Here is a 16935-nt window from a genome sequence, read left to right on the forward strand (position 1 = left end):
ATCTGATTGTTAGGAGGGCGGAATATACCTTCCTGGACCAAGTTTTCAAGGGAACTTGGTCCAGGAGAGGTCATGAAAGAAATCAGATTTAACGTAACAAATATACTATAAAGGGGTTAGAGTAGGAATGTGCGTGGGTGACCTGTTTTTAGTTTAGAAAAAAAAGTCTTCTACGTCATTCCCATGTAACCTGCCGCCCCTTACTTCACGAGGTCGGAAATTTCAAGACACGTTGCACAACTTGCTTCTTTGTGATCCTCAAATATATTTAATTTAAAGAGGATCCAGTACTCTCCCAGCACATGACCTGGAGTACCATGGGTAACCCCTCCTCATGGCTAGGGTTGCTCTTTAGAGCCTTGCAAAATCTTTTGTGTTTACTCTTGGCAAAAGTTAAGAATTAACAAGCCCATCAGAGCTGTTTGTTCTGTTCAGCACAAGATGATTTTGTTGCAGTGATAATCATTGTGCAAAAAAGGCTGGTGATGAATTAAATTGTTTAATTTTCCTTAGAAATATTTTACTCTTTAGAGTGACAATTGCCTAATGATTTAGTCATTCCATTTTATGAAATTTATGTTGTAGGCATGTTTAGGCCAAAATTTAAGAAAATGCTTAGGCCAAAATTAAGTGTAGAGTTTGATTTATGTAGTTGTTAGTCTCTTTCACTAACTGTTCCATCATTTACAAAATTATTTCTATTTGAAAGGTAGTAATTTTTAGGAACTTTCTTTTCTACAGCGATTTCTACTAAAGGCTTTAGATTTGGTATTAACTCAAAAATAATGAGATAACTTTGGCTTATTTAGATATCTATTTCTTATATCTATAAAACAGAGCAATTAGAAAAGATGATTTTAAAAATCACTTTCAAGTATATAAAACTATTACATAATTATTATGTTCTCTGTTTGATGATAGTTTAGGCAATACATTTAAAAAGAGATTACTTTCCCACAAAGTATCTTTTAGTTGAAAACAATCCTGTTTCCTGTTGTACAGCATCTGATACATAGAAAGCACTCAGTAAATAGTTCCTGAATAGGTTATTCATTTAGCAATTCTAACTTTATGAGCAATCATGAAAATTCAATGGCATTAAATTATTCGGATTCTGAAATAAGTAACTTAAAGCAATAGGATGTAACACAGAAAAATATAAAATTTCCTTTGCTATTTTAGGTAAGTTGGGCTGAATCAGTTAGCTAACTAGAAGTATGACTCCCAGGCCAATTAGTTCTGCTAGATAGATTATTGGAAAAAATTCATAGTTTTATTTCTATATTACCTTCTTCATTTTTTATATTATTTTAATTTTAAACATAACAATAAATCAAAGAAGTTATGGATACTTTCTTCTTTCTCATTCTTTGATTTTTACTGAAGTTACATTTTATCCATTTCCAGGTAATGTCATGGTATTTCTGAGCATTGCAACTTCTACAATCATGTATTCTTTCTGTGAAATTGATCTTAACCAGCCTACTCTTTCTAAGTCATTTCATGTTGTTGCCTCTGCTTTTCCCAGATATACTTGACATGCTGGAAAAAGAATGGACGTTGGCTAAGAGCTGAGTTGTGATCTTGGCTTTGCAACTTATTAGCTGTGTGATCATGGGCAAGCTAAACTCTCTGGGACACAGTCACCATCTTCATCTATGACATAGGGATATTATTAGCTACATTTAGTACAGAGATTGCTTTTAAGATTAGCAAAAAAGGCATTCCAAGTGCTTAGCTCAAGGGATGGCACTTAGTAGGTGATCAAAAAATGGCAAGTACCTCAACTGTCAAGCAGGATCATATTTATCATCATTGGACTCATTAAAATTGATTTATTTAAATACTTATTTGCACTTACTGGCATAATAGTAAGTGGTGTATATATCTCTCTATATAGATATAGGTATATGCTAATATATTGTGGTTATAAATTCCAATGTTTTAGCTTCTATTGTAGGATTTTTAAAATTTATTACCCAAGAATTTCCTCTTTAAAAATTTTTTAGACTTTTAGGAAGATTGAAAGCTTTTGATTAGGAATCCTACATGACATGATTTTAAATTTATAGTTATCTCAATGTCAAAATTTTAGTTTTTGTGTTTCAAGTTATTTAATATTTAACTTTCTAGTGACTTTGAGTTTTCTTTCTTAAAGTTCACTCTAAATTCTTCCTTCTTTGTATAATTTATGATTCAATGATTTACAACTTTAATGATTACAGCTTATTATGACTAACTTTGGGCAGTTGCTATACTGTATGACTGCTACATATGCTTTTTGACCTACTTCTATATGATCAGTCCTCTACAACTTGTATTTGTAGCTTGTTTTTCTTCCTCTTTTTGGACTAACTTACACTTGACCTACCTTTGCTTGTACTTTAATCTGTTTGTGTTTGACTATGTCTTCAGTTTGCCAAGGTCACTGTGAATTCTGAATCAACTTTCTAAGGCATTGTCCACTCTGTTCTTCTAATCCCACAAATCATAGAAAGCTTGTTTTACTCACTGGGTAATTCACTACACCCTCCTACATTTATATACATTCTCCAGCAAATGTGTATGCACCTAATAATGGTCTAGAATATATACTCAATGCTCTTGAATTAAAGTAGGTTACGTCTAACGTTTCTACATAGTCTGGTAAAAATGTCTCTTTTTTAAAGGCAGGAAATTGGTATCATAAGATTTATTCTTTACAAACACATGCTGCTTGTACCAACTAACCTGTTCTCTTTAAGATTTTTTTACAAATGGGGTCAAGGTCTCTTTTCCAGCTTCATTTTTTCACCTTCCTTTGAAACACTTCAACCTTTATGCTATCAAATGTTAGATTGATAAGCACATTCAGGAACTTGGTTCTTCACCTTCTATTCCTCAAAATGCCAACTGGACCTTAATGAATGTGTCTTACTTGATTGGATTTTCAAAGACATCTGGTTATTAAAAAACCTCATCATCTAACAACCCAACATCTATTATCATTATTGACAAATCTTCTCTCTGGCCAAACTTTATTTGAGGAATCTTTCTACCAGCTTATCCTAGTTTCTATGATGAGAGAAAGTATATGCTTTTTTTTTTTTTTAACATCTCTATTGGAGTATAATTGCTTTACAATGGTGTGTTAGTTTCTGCTTTATAACAAAGTGAATCAGTTATACATATACATATGTTCCCATATCTCTTCCCTCTTGCATCTCCCTCCCTCCCACCCTCCCTATCCCACCCCTCTAGGTGGTCACAAAGCACCAAGCTGATCTCCCTGTGCCATGCGGTTACTTCCCACTAGCTATCTATTCCACGTTTGGTAGTGTATATATGTCCATGCCACTCTCTCACTTTGTCACAGCTTACCCTTCCCCCTCCCCATATCCTCAAGTCCATTCTCTAGTAGGTCTGTGTCTTTATTCCCATCTTACCACTAGGTTCTTCATGACCTTTTTTTTTTTTTTTCCTTAGATTCCATATATATGTGTTAGCATACTGTATTTGTTTTTCTCTTCTGACTTACTTCACTCTGTATGACAGACTCTAACTCCATCCACCTCACTACAAATAACTCCATTTTGTTTCTTTTTATGGCTGAGTAATATTCCATTGTATATATGTGCCACATCTTCTTTATCCATTCATCCGATGAGGGACACTTAGGTTGCTTCCATGTCCTGGCTATTGTAAATAGAGCTGCAGTGAACATTTTGGTACACGACTCTTTTTGAATTATGGTTTTCTCAGGGTATATGTCCGGTAGTGGGATTGCTTTTTTATGTAGGTACAAATCCACACCACTTTTCTTCAAAGAGTAGCCCTTTTTTGTCCATATCCCCACTTGTGACAGTGTTCCTTGTTATATTAGGCTAATAAAAATCAGAATTGAACCATAATAATCACTTCTACCTTCTCTATTCTATCTTCATGCATCCCTGCTCAAACACAAAATAGAACTTCTTTTTTGAAGGGGGTGGTTCTTTATTTTCTTCTACTCTGAGTTTATTTGCTCTCCAGACATACCTTGCTTCTTGCCTTAAATTTATCGTCTTTTGTATAATTCTTAATTGACAGCTCTCTTTTCCTATTCCAAAGCATCTTTACTTCCTCTTATGTTCATCTGACATAATTTTATTTTTCTGCTTAAATAAATGTCATTGATCAGGCAGGAACTCAGTACACAGGAACCAATTCATTCATTCAGTCATTTTTCAGAAGCACCTCTTGCATGCTTGCTATATTAGAGACTTTTTGAAAGATGCATCACTTTCTTAGAGTTGTCTCTATTCATTCCTTAGTAAGACACACTTCAAGAAAGTTGTTGGCAGTTTCTGTACTTTTTTTTTTTTAAGTTTAATTTTATTTATTTATTTATTTATTTATGGCTGTGTTGGGTCTTCGTTTCTGTGCGAGGGCTTTCTCTAGTTGTGGCAAGTGGGGACCACTCTTCATCGCGGTGCACGGGCCTCTCATTATCGCGGCCTCTCTTGTTGCGGCGCACAGGCTCCAGACGTGCAGGCTCAGTAATTGTGGCTCACGGGCCTAGTTGCTCTGCGGCATGTGGGATCTTCCCAGACCAGGACTCGAACCCGTGTCCCCTGCATTGGCAGGCAGATTCTCAACCACTGTGCCACCAGGGAAGGCCAGTTTCTGTACTTTTTAAGAAGGAATTACTAATGCCATTATTTTCTCTTTATTCCAAAACCTAAAGCCTTTATTATCCAGGATGAGCTGGTCTAATTTTTCCCAAATGGTAGCAGGTCTCCCTTACTTATATCAATGGATCGTCCAAATGAAGAGGACACTTGAAATTAGTACAAATACAGGCTGTCAATCAGTATTGCTTTATGTTTCCTTTTAAGAGGCTTTCTTGATCATTAATGGGAATGGATTAATGGGAACAAAAAGATGTAAGAAAAAAAGGAGAAATAGACCTAAGTAAAGGCATATGGAAGTGTTCGACTTCACTAGTAATTTAAAATTCAAATGAAAACAAAATATCATTTCCTGTGCTCAAATAAGCAAATGAAAGATAACACCTAGAGTTGGCAAGGGTGTGTTGAAAGGGACATTCACATTGTGATTGGTATGTAGATGGGTACATTCTTTTTGAAGAGAAATTTGGCAATGTTTATAAAAAATGGCAATATTGATATGCTTTGTAGCAACAATAGAAGCAATGAAAATGAAATATTTTGTAGCCATTTCAATTAAGGTTTGAAAAGAACATGTAATAACATTGAACATACCTTAAATATAATATTACCTCACAAAAGCGTAACACAAGTTGATCACTGTTTTCAAAATTATGACTTGTATATAGAAATAAATGCTAGAGGAAGATATGCTAAAATATTAACAGAGGTTATGTTTTGGGAGTAGGCTATTATCTATTTTTCAGTGTTTTCCAAATTTCTCTAAGTAACAGAGGAAAATAACTACCATTTAGTGCTGGATATAGCACCATTTTCAATACCAGATATCCTAATGACAAATTCATCAAATTAAGTCTTCTCAGGGATTTGGAAGGCTGAATGCTTCCATTTCTCTTATGAAATGATAAATAATTGTATTAGTTAAGGATACTTTTCTTGCTCTCTCTCTATATATACATACATATTTTAATCTCTCTGCATAAACACATAAATACATATTTATTCATATATATTATATATATATATGCATTTTCCACTTTATGGAGGTAATAAAATGCTTTATCAGCACTAGATTAAAAAGTACTAGAATGTTACTTACTCCATCAATACTGAGAAATGTTTAGTTTGAATAATTCTTAATTTTCCATATGGGGTTGTACAGAGGAAAATAGCCTAATGCTGTAAACTGTGATAAGTATAATAAGTGTATCAGTAGAAAAGAAGGGCTAAATTCATAAACAGTATTTTGCTGTTTTGAGTGAGTGACTTATAAGATTAGAGAACCCTTAATGACCTGGCTCATACAAAATACATTTCAAATACAGATTCCGCCAACCTTCTGTGTGTACATGTGTGCATGCTTTTACCCTGCTTAGTTATATGCGGATAGCTTATGTGAGAGGAGGACCATGTAAATGGGATCAGAGAAAAAAATCATTCCAACCTGAAAAATACTTTCTTTTAAAGTCTGTTGAAAAAATGTCTTTCACAAAAGTGTAATATTTCTGCTATCTTTATGACTTTCATATTCACTACTAATCAACTCTTATCACCTCACCCCTTTGATCTATCCAAATGTAAACTCCCTCACTAACTAACATAATTTTCTTTTTCAGTTTGGTTGTAGATTTCAGTCCACCCTGAACACTCAAATCTGAAACTACCCACCATTTAATTTATTGGTCTTTCCAATTCCTGAGATAATTGTAGAATCATGATGGATGAATTTTCAGAATATTTAACCAAACTCTCCAAATCTTCTGCCCTTTCCTCTTTTATTATGGTGACTAGAAACATGGACCATAGCCTACATCCAGGACCTTTTACTGACAAAAGTGAAAGCTCATTACAACTCTCAGGCTTATATTTTTCTTTAGGTTCTAGAGTTATGGAATTGTACCCTAAAGTTGTTGACATCTTTTTGGAAAACCATGTTCAGTTCACCATGCTTTTTGGTCAACTGTTAAAAGTGGTTATGAAGTCACTTACTAATGTCTTTCCTTCTTTAAGTTCTGGACTCCTTAGTACCCCAAAGTGTAGGGAATAAAGGGAGGAAACATACCACAGTGTTCACTGCATGGGTACCTCTGGGTAATGGGACTATGACTGATTTAAATTTATTGTGCATCTTAAAATTTTTTTTGTGATAAGTACATGTTATTTTTCTTATAGAGAAAGACAAATCCTCACTATCTATATTTTTTATGTATATAGACAAGGGTGAGTCCATGGCCTATCGTACTTACTGGTCTAAACCAGTAAGTTCTGTTTCTAAGCTCTTAGTTCTTGAGTTGGGAGTTTTTCTTCTGTTAGTTTCATCCTCCTTCAGTTCATTTTCCATAATCTTTCTTTCACAGTAATTTCACCTTTGTTCAAAACACTTTCATGACTACCATGAACACTATTTATGGATTAAGACCAACCATTTTAAAGCACACATAATCTTCCTTGTTACGGTTCCTCTTCATTTCCCTAACCTGTACTGTGCACCTAGGCTTTAGCAGACTGTTTTAGCTTTTTTTTTTTTTTTTAATATGCCATATGGTTTCATGTATCTGTGCTATTGCTCATGCTGTCCCTTCTGCTTTTTTCCCCTGCATCTATTTGGTATACTCTTTGAATCCTTCAAGATAATATGGTTCAACATAATCACATATTTAAATTTTACTGAACATGCACAAGGGAGTTGATCTTTTTCTTCCTTCCTTCCTTCCTTCCTTCCTTCCTTCTTCCTTCCTTCTTTCTTCCTTTCTCTCTCCCTTTCTCTCTCTCTTTCTTTCTTTCTTTCTTTCTCTTTCTCCATTGTATTTGGACACACTACCATATATTACTTATTTTATTAAATATATACACTAGATTGAGACTGTTTTTTCAGTCTTCTATCACCAGGAGCTGTGAAACAGTTTGGCTTCAGAGAATGTTTATACATGAATACATTAAGTAAGGCAGAAGAAGATGGAGTTTAAACTTTGTTCCTTAAAAACAAAAAAATCCTCAACACCCCCCCCCCAACTTAATTCTAGCACTCATCCTACATCATGAAGTTTACAATCTCTGTGCCATTCTATGTCATCTTTTCCATTGTGAAAAGTGCTAGGAAAAAACCTTTATTTCTTGGCCTCCTTTGCAAGGATATCAAAGGATAATACTGCAGAGCTTCCTAATCTACATAAACACATGACTTAAGTGAGAGCTTCCTCCAGCCAATGAGACCCTTTGACTGCCTGATTAAACATGGGATTGAGGGCTAAGTGAATCAATTTCAACTCAGGTTGAAACACAAATATTCACGTTTTGAGAATTTTATATGTAACAAACAACTAAAAAAATCTTGACTTAGGAATGTGTACTCATTAAAATCAATGTTTACCATTATTTCATATACTTTTTACAAATTGAAAAATTAAGAGGGATAGAAGTAGGCTACTTTGCTCCAGTTGTGTTTTAGTTGATATTACTGATTGCTTTAAAATTTGGAACAAAGAACAATGCAATGGTAAGAATGTAATAATACACTATTAACTCAAAAAAAAAAAAAAACGCAATGTAGAAAGGTTTGTTCTATATTTGTGGAGAAAACTTATTCTGATGTCCTTTTTACTCTATGTGATTTCCATTGTCTTTTCCAAGCAGAAAGTCGCAAGTCTTCAGTTTCTTTGGGAATTCAAAATGTCTTTTAAGGCAAATTAGGCATTACATCTCACACAAGCAAAAACCTTTGATCCTTAGCATTATTAGAAAGTTGCTACTCTTTAGGGCAAGTGATATTCCTGAGGTTGTCCACTGCTTCTAGATCATTCTATTCAGCTGCATAAGCAATTCCTTTGACAGATGACTGGTTTTCCACAACACTAGCATTATTTCAGCAGGAGAAGGTAGTGTTTGATGTGTTGCAATTTGTATTACATGTCCATGGAACATCTCTGGACATTACCTCAGGAGGAGGGCTTAAGAGAAGGAGGAGCTATGGCCGAAGACATTTAATGACAGAATGAATGGAATTTCAAAGATCACTGTGCAGTCAGCCTTAAACACCAGATTGCACACCCCCAGCTTTCTTCACATTAATTTAAAAATCTTATAGCAAAATTCTCATAAAGTATATGCAATTTCATTTATTTTTAGTCACAAATCAACGTCTTCAAAATGATGAGGATTTTGACAGCTTGCAAAGTGGTGAAGACCCTGAAGACAGGTTTTGGCTTAAACAATGTGACTGCACACCATCCATGGAAATTTTCAAGACCTGGCATCAGGCTCCTTTCTGTCAAGGTATTATTCCCGTATTCATTGTTTCCAATAAGATTGTATGGGGTGTAGTTTATCATGAAGCAAAGGTGTCAATTACAAAGGAAAAACATAGTTCTGAACTAACTTAACTAATTTTCACCCAACATAAAGAAGGATCACAATTCCTGTGAATATGTAAAAAAGTAAGTGTTCTGTTTAGAAAACAAATTTTTCAGAAGGCTATCAGGGCTCTGCTTGTGCCCAGACACTATTGCTCACATTTTGGGTTCAAGCATGGAGTTGTTTATATGTACATGAGCCACATGGCTGTAGGTAGTGTGTTTAACCCCTATTCTGTGTTGGCTCACTGTAAAGTTTTCTGGGAAAAAATGTTGAGAGGAAAATATCTACATAATTTTGATATTTACAGATCATCATGTAGACACTTCCTTTGCTTTTTCCTTTTCCCTCTTAGCTCTTCTTTTAGAAGGACAAATTTATTATATTTATTTTGCAGATTAAGACACTAAGGCAATTATCAGCTGATGAACCTGTCTCTCTGAGTGTATCTGTAACTGAGGAGCAGGTTCAGGAGGAGAACATTAAGTGCTCCTCCCTCGCCCCCACCAGTGAGTTATGAAATTCCTGTAGGAACTTCTGTTCCTTCCTATACCTTTATGAAGACATTTATTCCTAGAGAAATCTGAAATTACTACAAGGGAACTTTGCTAATGAAAATCATCTTTAGTGAATATAAAATTTAAGTAATCACAGTAGCTTTAAATATATTGCTTCTATAGTAGTAAGAGCTGTAAAATTGAAAGTGTTAAAAGTTTCTTGGGTTCAGTTTAATTGTAACAAGAGAGCCAGAAAGGAGATATGTTCTAAACCATCATCAAAGATAGAGTGACTACATATAAGCTGTGAGAGTGAATATTTGGTTTCAGTTTAGTGTTAGTAATATCTCAAGGGTACTCCTCAGAGATAATAAATAGTGATGAATTGTATTGCCTAAAGTTAGACATGTCTTTTAAGACTTTGAAGTTGTGTCCCTTGGAATATCTTTTTCTTCTCGCAAAAATAGGTAGATAGAGTTAGGTGTATCTCCATCAGACATCAGAAAAAAAGAAATTGAGTAACTACTTAAAATGGCATATATGTGACTGATACTAGAAGCCAATTCTCCACTATCATAATAAGCGCTCTATACAACCACAACTACAACAAAATGGTTTAATTATGTGGATGGTCCACTGTGAAAGTAGTTCTAGTTCATGGTGGCAGATCTGTTTTAAGGGTCTGCCAAATTTCACAGCTAAGAATGACAAGTTTGTAGGAGGAATAAGCCATCATTTCACAGTGTAAAAGCCATTACTCATACTCAATCATTTCTGGCCAAAGTTTTGGAGGAATGCCAGGCATGAAAAATAGAAGTTCTTGAACTTCACAGTAGTGAATTAAAATTCTATACAGCAATCCAAGGGAACTTATTTTGAAACAGTCCTCTACCAATTTTTCTTCATGCCTTCACTTTTAAAACTCAATTCTCTTAGAAAGATATATTTAAACTTACTCTTTTTATATGAGTATCCCATTTTAAAGATAGTTAAAATCATTAGGATATAGTTATATATGGTCAGTGAAGGGCAATGAGACTAGTCACTAAAGGTTAATAACATTATAGCCAGTTATAGATAGTAAATGGATTGTGGAAGATACCCTGGGATCAGATATATAAGCACTGCAGTGTAAATGGGTTGCCTTTTCAATGTCTTTGGAGGTCACTTTCGGACAAGGAGAGTGGGTTTGACGACAGCAGTGACGCACTTGGACTTTTATGTGGTCCTTCCTCATGCGTTTGTTTGTAGCTAATATTTATAGAGTGTACCTTGTTAATAGGCACAGTTATATTTCACTTACAAGGAAGAAGAAAGAATTTCAAGGTACTCTACATTTTAAAGAAATTTGATATCAAGGGTATAAATGATCAACCACCATAAAATATGAAATCTCTAGAGACAGTAATCTTTTTCTATTAGTATCTAAAATTTTCAGTGCTCATTATTACATTCAGCCAGTTGTACCTTGCAGTGGAAAACACACTGGATAGGAATAAAAAGACTTGGATTCTAACGTTTCTTATGCATTTTTCAATGCTCTGAACTTAGTCAAGTCACATATTCTCTCTGAACCCAAATTTTGTCATCCGTAGTGTGGAAACAATTCTTGATTTACTCCAAGAATTGTGTGACCATCACACATGATCAGTGCTTAAAAATCTATAAAATATTTTAAAAGTAAAAACTGTTCAGCAAGGTAGCAGGGTACAAGATTAAGATACAGAAATTGATTGCATTTCTTTACAATAACAATGAAATATCAGAAAGGAAATGTAAACAAAAAATTCCTTTTAAAATCACATCAAAAAAAAAAATACTTAGGAACAAACCTCACCAAGGAGGTGAAAGACCTGTATGCTGAGAACTACAAAACATTAATAATGGAAATTGAGTCATCCCTCAAAGAAATGGAAAGATATCCCCATGCTCTTCAATTGGAAGAATTAATATTTTAAAATGGCCATACTACCTAAAGCAATTTACAGATTTAATGCAATATGTATCAAAATACCCATGACATTTTTCACAGAACTAGAACAGATAATCCTAAAGTTTATATGGCATCATAAAAAACCCAGAAATGCTAAAGCAATCCTGAGGAAAAAGAACAAAGCAGGAGGCATAAACCTCTCAGAGTTCAGACAATACTACAAAGCTACAGTAATCAAAACAATGTGATATTGGCACAGAAACAGACATAAGGATCAGTGGAACAGAAGAGAGAGCCGAGAAATAAACCCACACACCTATGGACAATTAATCTTCGAGAAAGGAGGCAAGAATATACAATGGAGAAGACAGTCTCTTCAGCAAGTGGTATTGGGAAAGTTGAACAGCCACATGTAAATAGATGAAGCTAGAACACACCCTCACAGCATACACAAAAATAAACTCAAAATGGCTTAAAGACTTAAATACAAGACGAGACACCGTAAAACTTCTAGAAGAGAACATAAGCAAAACATTCTCTGACATAATCATACCAAAGTTTTCTTAGGTCAGTCTCCCAAGGCAATAGAAATAAAAACAAAAATAAACAAATGGGACCTAATCAGTTTTATAAGCTTTTGCACAGCAAAGGAAACCATAAACAAAATGAAAAGACAGCCTATGGACTGGGAGAAAATATATGCAAATGATGCAGCTGACAAGGGCTTGATTTCCAAAAAGTAAAAACTTGACACTTAAAAAACATTCTATTCTATACATTTTAGTAGAAGGACTTAATAGAAAGTTAGATCAGAGTTTCTTCATGTTTTTGTGGGCTACAAATTATTACAATGACAAGATATCTGATAAAAATTCTCAAATATCTTTGATGATTTTTTCACCTTTGCCTTAATAGCAAACCTATCTCTAGGAAGATATTGCTTATAATGAATTAGACTCAAGGGCTATGAAGCAGATTTTTTTTTTTTCACTATGTTGAATTCAATTCCAAAAGTTAAGATGTACATCTTAATATCCTATTTATTTATTTATTTAACAAATAAACATGAAACTTGTACCCTGGGAGTATACAGGGAGAATAATAAGTTGAAATAAATAGATAATAAGTGGATAGTCTCTGACTGCAGGAAACTTACAAATTAAAAAATTCTGAATTCACAAGTCTTAGAAAGTCACTAAGACTAAATAGTTTTATTTTTACTCGCAAATTTGGGAATGAAAGGTATTAAGTTGAAAAGGTTAAGTTCCTTATGAATAGAAAAGGATTCAATAAGTACTGCTTCTAACATTAATCCACTCATTTATAAAAATGGTAACCTGTGTTACAGTTAAGCCAGGAACCTAACAGTCCAAGTGTCCTTCACTCTGGTACTTCAGATATGAATGAACCCCCAGAATCACTATTCCTTTTGAAACGTTTTCATTTTGTAAGATATTATATTCTGATTGTAACGTAGAAATAGCTATTTAGCTCAACCTTTGAGGAGCTGTTGTCATTTGATTAGAAATTGACAACTACAAAAACTCCTACGATTAGAATCATTTAATTATATTGTAGTAGCTTTAAAGACATTCATGGGAAATAGAATTCATTATTATATAGGAACCTCTTTGTACGTATTAGGGGTGGGAGTAGGGGTAAATTTATTATGCATTTTCAAGACTAATTATTGTATTAGACTTTTACCACATATAGATACATTTATTTATTCATTTATTGTCTGCATTGGGTCTTTGTTGCTGTGCGTGAGCTTTCTCTAGTTGCGGTGAGCAGGGGCTACTCTTTGTTGCGGTGTGCGGGCTTCTCACTGCAGAGGCTTCTCTTTGTTGCGTCGCACAGGCTCTAGGCACGTGGGTTCAGTAGTTGTGGCTCGCAGGCTCTAGAGCGCAGGCTTAGTAGTTGTGGCGCACGAGCTTAGCTGCTCCGCGGCATGTGGGATCTTCCCAGATTAGGGCTTGAACCTGTGTCCCCTGCACTGACAGGCAGATTCTTAACTACTGTGCCACCAGGGAAGTCCCTAGATACATTTTAAGAATGGATTTTATCCATGATAATCCAAATTTTTGAAATAATAAATTGTGTTTCAATCCCAAATGTGGTGTTGTAGAATTAGTTCAGATGATTTAGCAACTACATATTTTTGATGGACAATATTTCATTAATTGGGAGGGGGCCTCTCTTTTGAACATTTTTGTTTTATGTACTCTACCATTCATAACCTCCCTTTCTAAGGTATAGACTTATTTGTTTGTCATCAACAGTGTCTTGACATGTTGAGCTTCTTGCCATAAAACCCTTGAAAAAGCTATAGTCGGACAGGACCTAGACTGAGGTAGGCGAGTGGGACATCTATTGTACAACATTGAAGGAGGCTCTCACTACCAGGCCCACGATGTGCCTCCTTTGATGTTGTGCCTTGAGCACCTCACTTGCCTCACCCTGGTCCCAGCCCTGGGTCGGAAGCTAAGAATTCTGGCTGGGGAAATGCCAAAAGAACTGGCACTAGTCTTGGCCTCAGGCAACCCTCTCCTGTTGATGGCATCTTGAGTTTCTATTTGACCATGTGTGGCCAGACTTACTGATAGTTTAAATGCAAATTTAGATCCTACTGCTGTGGAAATAAAGAACATTCCTCCGCTTTCACGTCTTCATTAGACTTTCTTCATATGTCTGACTAGTACCAAAGGTTGGAGGGTGTAGTAGAGAGTTTCCAATATCTCTTGGGCAATGGTCATACCAGAGCTCACTTTAAGGCTTCTAGAATTTGCTATGCAAGATTGAATGTCCTTAATGTGACCAGTATTTCCTAGGGTCTTTCCAGTGACTGAAGGTTGAAGAAAGCTACATGGGCCAAGGTCAGGCCTGGTGTTGGACTGCTCAGCCCTAGCAATCCCTATCTTACACTTGATTTCCTTCATCTGGTCTAAATGAGTTCAACTCATGAAAATATTTTCAAGGCTCCTCTCTTCTTTTTTTTTTTTTTTCCCAACTTAATAAATGCCATATATTGATCTTTTAAATTTCATAAGGAGGTTATTGGCTAATGTGAGGTTCTTATAAATGAATCAATAGAGTTGCTGTATCACTAAGAATTTTACTGAATAAATTTCTTCTATGATGTAGAACTAAACATAAGATCCATAATAATTTATAACCAAAAAGTAAACATTAGCTAACAATATTGAAGATTCCTCCCAGATTCAGAACGATTTACCACATGGCAGATGCTCATTAAGTGCTTGTTAGTAAACCTATACTTTATACATGTATTTTGTGGTGGAATTTTTCTGAATGTTTTATTTATAATAAGAAACATAACTAGAATAAAAATTACTTATGAATCTGATTCATTTGTTTATAAATGTTCAGAACATAGAAGTATTCAAGTAAATTAACCTTGTAATATTTTCCCCCAACATTGGTTTATGTTTAACCAAAGGCAGATGACTTAATATTAACTTAGGATGTTGTAAGGCTATTAACTTAAGATGTTGTAAGGCTTAATTGATTACTGCTGTTACAGTACTTTGAAATCCTGAAGTGTTAGGCATTGTAACTGCAGAGAAGTCTCATTAAATATTCTAGACATAGCAAATTGTGCTGTAATACTGAATCTTAAGTATTCATATTTTGAAAGTATTAACTCTAAGAATGAAAAATAAGATTTCATTTACCAGTAAAGAACACTTCAAGATTTTAACTTTTTACCATATTATCTGTGCAATAATAAACTAAAATTCTGGCTGTAAGCTTCCTACCTTCCAAAGGTTGGTTCAGATTTATTTTATTTCTTAAGAGGATGAGTACTGATGTCAACTAAGAGCTGAGAAACCTCAGGTGCGCCAGAAATCAAATATTTTATATAGCTTTAGGCCTGGGTGAAAATGGAGATAAACACATGGGGCTTCTATCTTTTCAGATATGCAAATAATTTACATAGACAAATGATTTAACAGCAATACAATCAGATTCCCAGAGTAAGTAATTTTCATTTCCATTACTAACTTAAGGGGATTATTGTAGCTATAATGTTTTATTCAAATCTTTTATGGAACTTATTGCTAAATTAGCTTGAAGCTTTACATCCAGAACATTTTGCTGGTGAATTCTCACTCAGGGGAAGAAACAATGTTGTTCTTCCCATTTCATAGATGTGTAAGTGCTGTAGTTAATACAAGGACACATGGATGTCTGTTTCTGCACACAAAGTGAATATACATGTAGCAACTCTGGGTAGAATTTTAATTAGGCCTCAAACATCATATGGATCTTTTTAATTTGGCATTTTGTTAGTGTGCTTATATGTATATCTGAAGCCATATTTGTTGTTTAACCTGGCTTCAGAATGATCTAGACAGTTTCTCCTGCTGAATTTTATTTCTTACTCAAGAGCCCATTTATGCACTGTACTTTATCTCAATACAAAATAAATCATATTTTTATTTTCCTTTCCTTTTTTTGATTCCATTTTGAGAACAGGTTGTTTTAATCAAAGAATCAGCGAGGATTCCTGCTTTATATGGACGTTAGTAATTCTATAAATACGATATTTTAGGGCAGTGCTGTTTTGTTGACATATTTCTTCCACTTCAACCAAAAATTGTCATGTGTTTGTAACAAAACATGCTGTTTTTCAATTTTCAATTTATTTCTTTCTCATATAGTCCTGTAAACTCTACATATACAAAAGTCTAATATAGTAGGTTACCTGGTGTGGGCTACTCCAGGAAGGGCAAGGCAGCTCTCTGCAACTGAGGTAGATCCTGAAGGAATTGACAGCTGGTGACCATCCCCTGACCTCACTCCTTGCAGCAGGATGGCAGGTCCTTCCTGGAAGGGGACTGAGAAGAGCATCTCCATGTTTACAGCATCTTTGGTCCTAACAGTCTTGAGAGCTTGAGAATTCAAGGGCCTGGAATCAGAGTGAAGAGTTCTTAAAACCTGCTAGTTCTCTTCAGATTATAGGATGTAATTAATGACTTGACATTTTCCCTCTGATGATTTACAGATTTACAGATAAGTCATTCTTGGTTGACCTGGGCATGTTGCAGCTTATCTGTGGCAGATTTGAATTAAAATTCTTATAAATAAATTTAAGTACAGTCTATGACTGAATTGCTTTTTATCCCCATTTTTTAAAAATTAGAAAGCAGAAATAGAAGTAAGCTTAGAAAAAGAAAAAGAGGGGTAATATGTAAGTCAGTTTAGGCTGAAATTTTCTACATGATGGTTCCATGGGAAGGACTACCGTAGAGTGATGGAGGGTTGTGGATTCCAAGTCACACTGATTGGGTTTAGAAACCACTACTCCTGCATTTACCAGTGAAATGATCTTGACTACTCTAAGCCTAAGTTAGCTCAACTGTAAAATGGAAAGCTTAATTTAATCTACCTCAGTGGGGGGCGGGGGAGGGTTAGAGAAAATCCATCAATAGCTTGAGAGACAGTGCCTAGTACGTTTATGTTAACTATTATTAATGATGTC

The 16935-nt window shown here is 34.8% G+C and overlaps 1 protein-coding gene and 1 long non-coding RNA gene across 2 annotated transcripts in view; both read left to right on the forward strand.

Moving 5' to 3' along the window:
- LOC309663438 overlaps nt 1-16935 on the forward strand; it is a 237947-nt gene that overhangs the window by 23608 nt on the left and 197404 nt on the right. The window lies entirely within an intron of this gene.
- Nucleotides 8645-16935, forward strand: part of CPS1 (carbamoyl-phosphate synthase 1) — a 141542-nt gene continuing 133251 nt past the window's right edge. The window contains exon 1 of the mRNA XM_082466953.1: nt 8645-8921. Coding sequence (XP_082323079.1) covers nt 8796-8921 — 126 coding nt within the window. The 5' untranslated portion in view covers nt 8645-8795. The remainder of the gene's footprint in view (nt 8922-16935) is intronic.

Source organism: Balaenoptera physalus (genome assembly GCF_965194825.1).
Source record: "Balaenoptera physalus genome assembly, chromosome: 6".
Classification (NCBI taxonomy): Eukaryota; Metazoa; Chordata; class Mammalia; order Artiodactyla; family Balaenopteridae; genus Balaenoptera; species Balaenoptera physalus.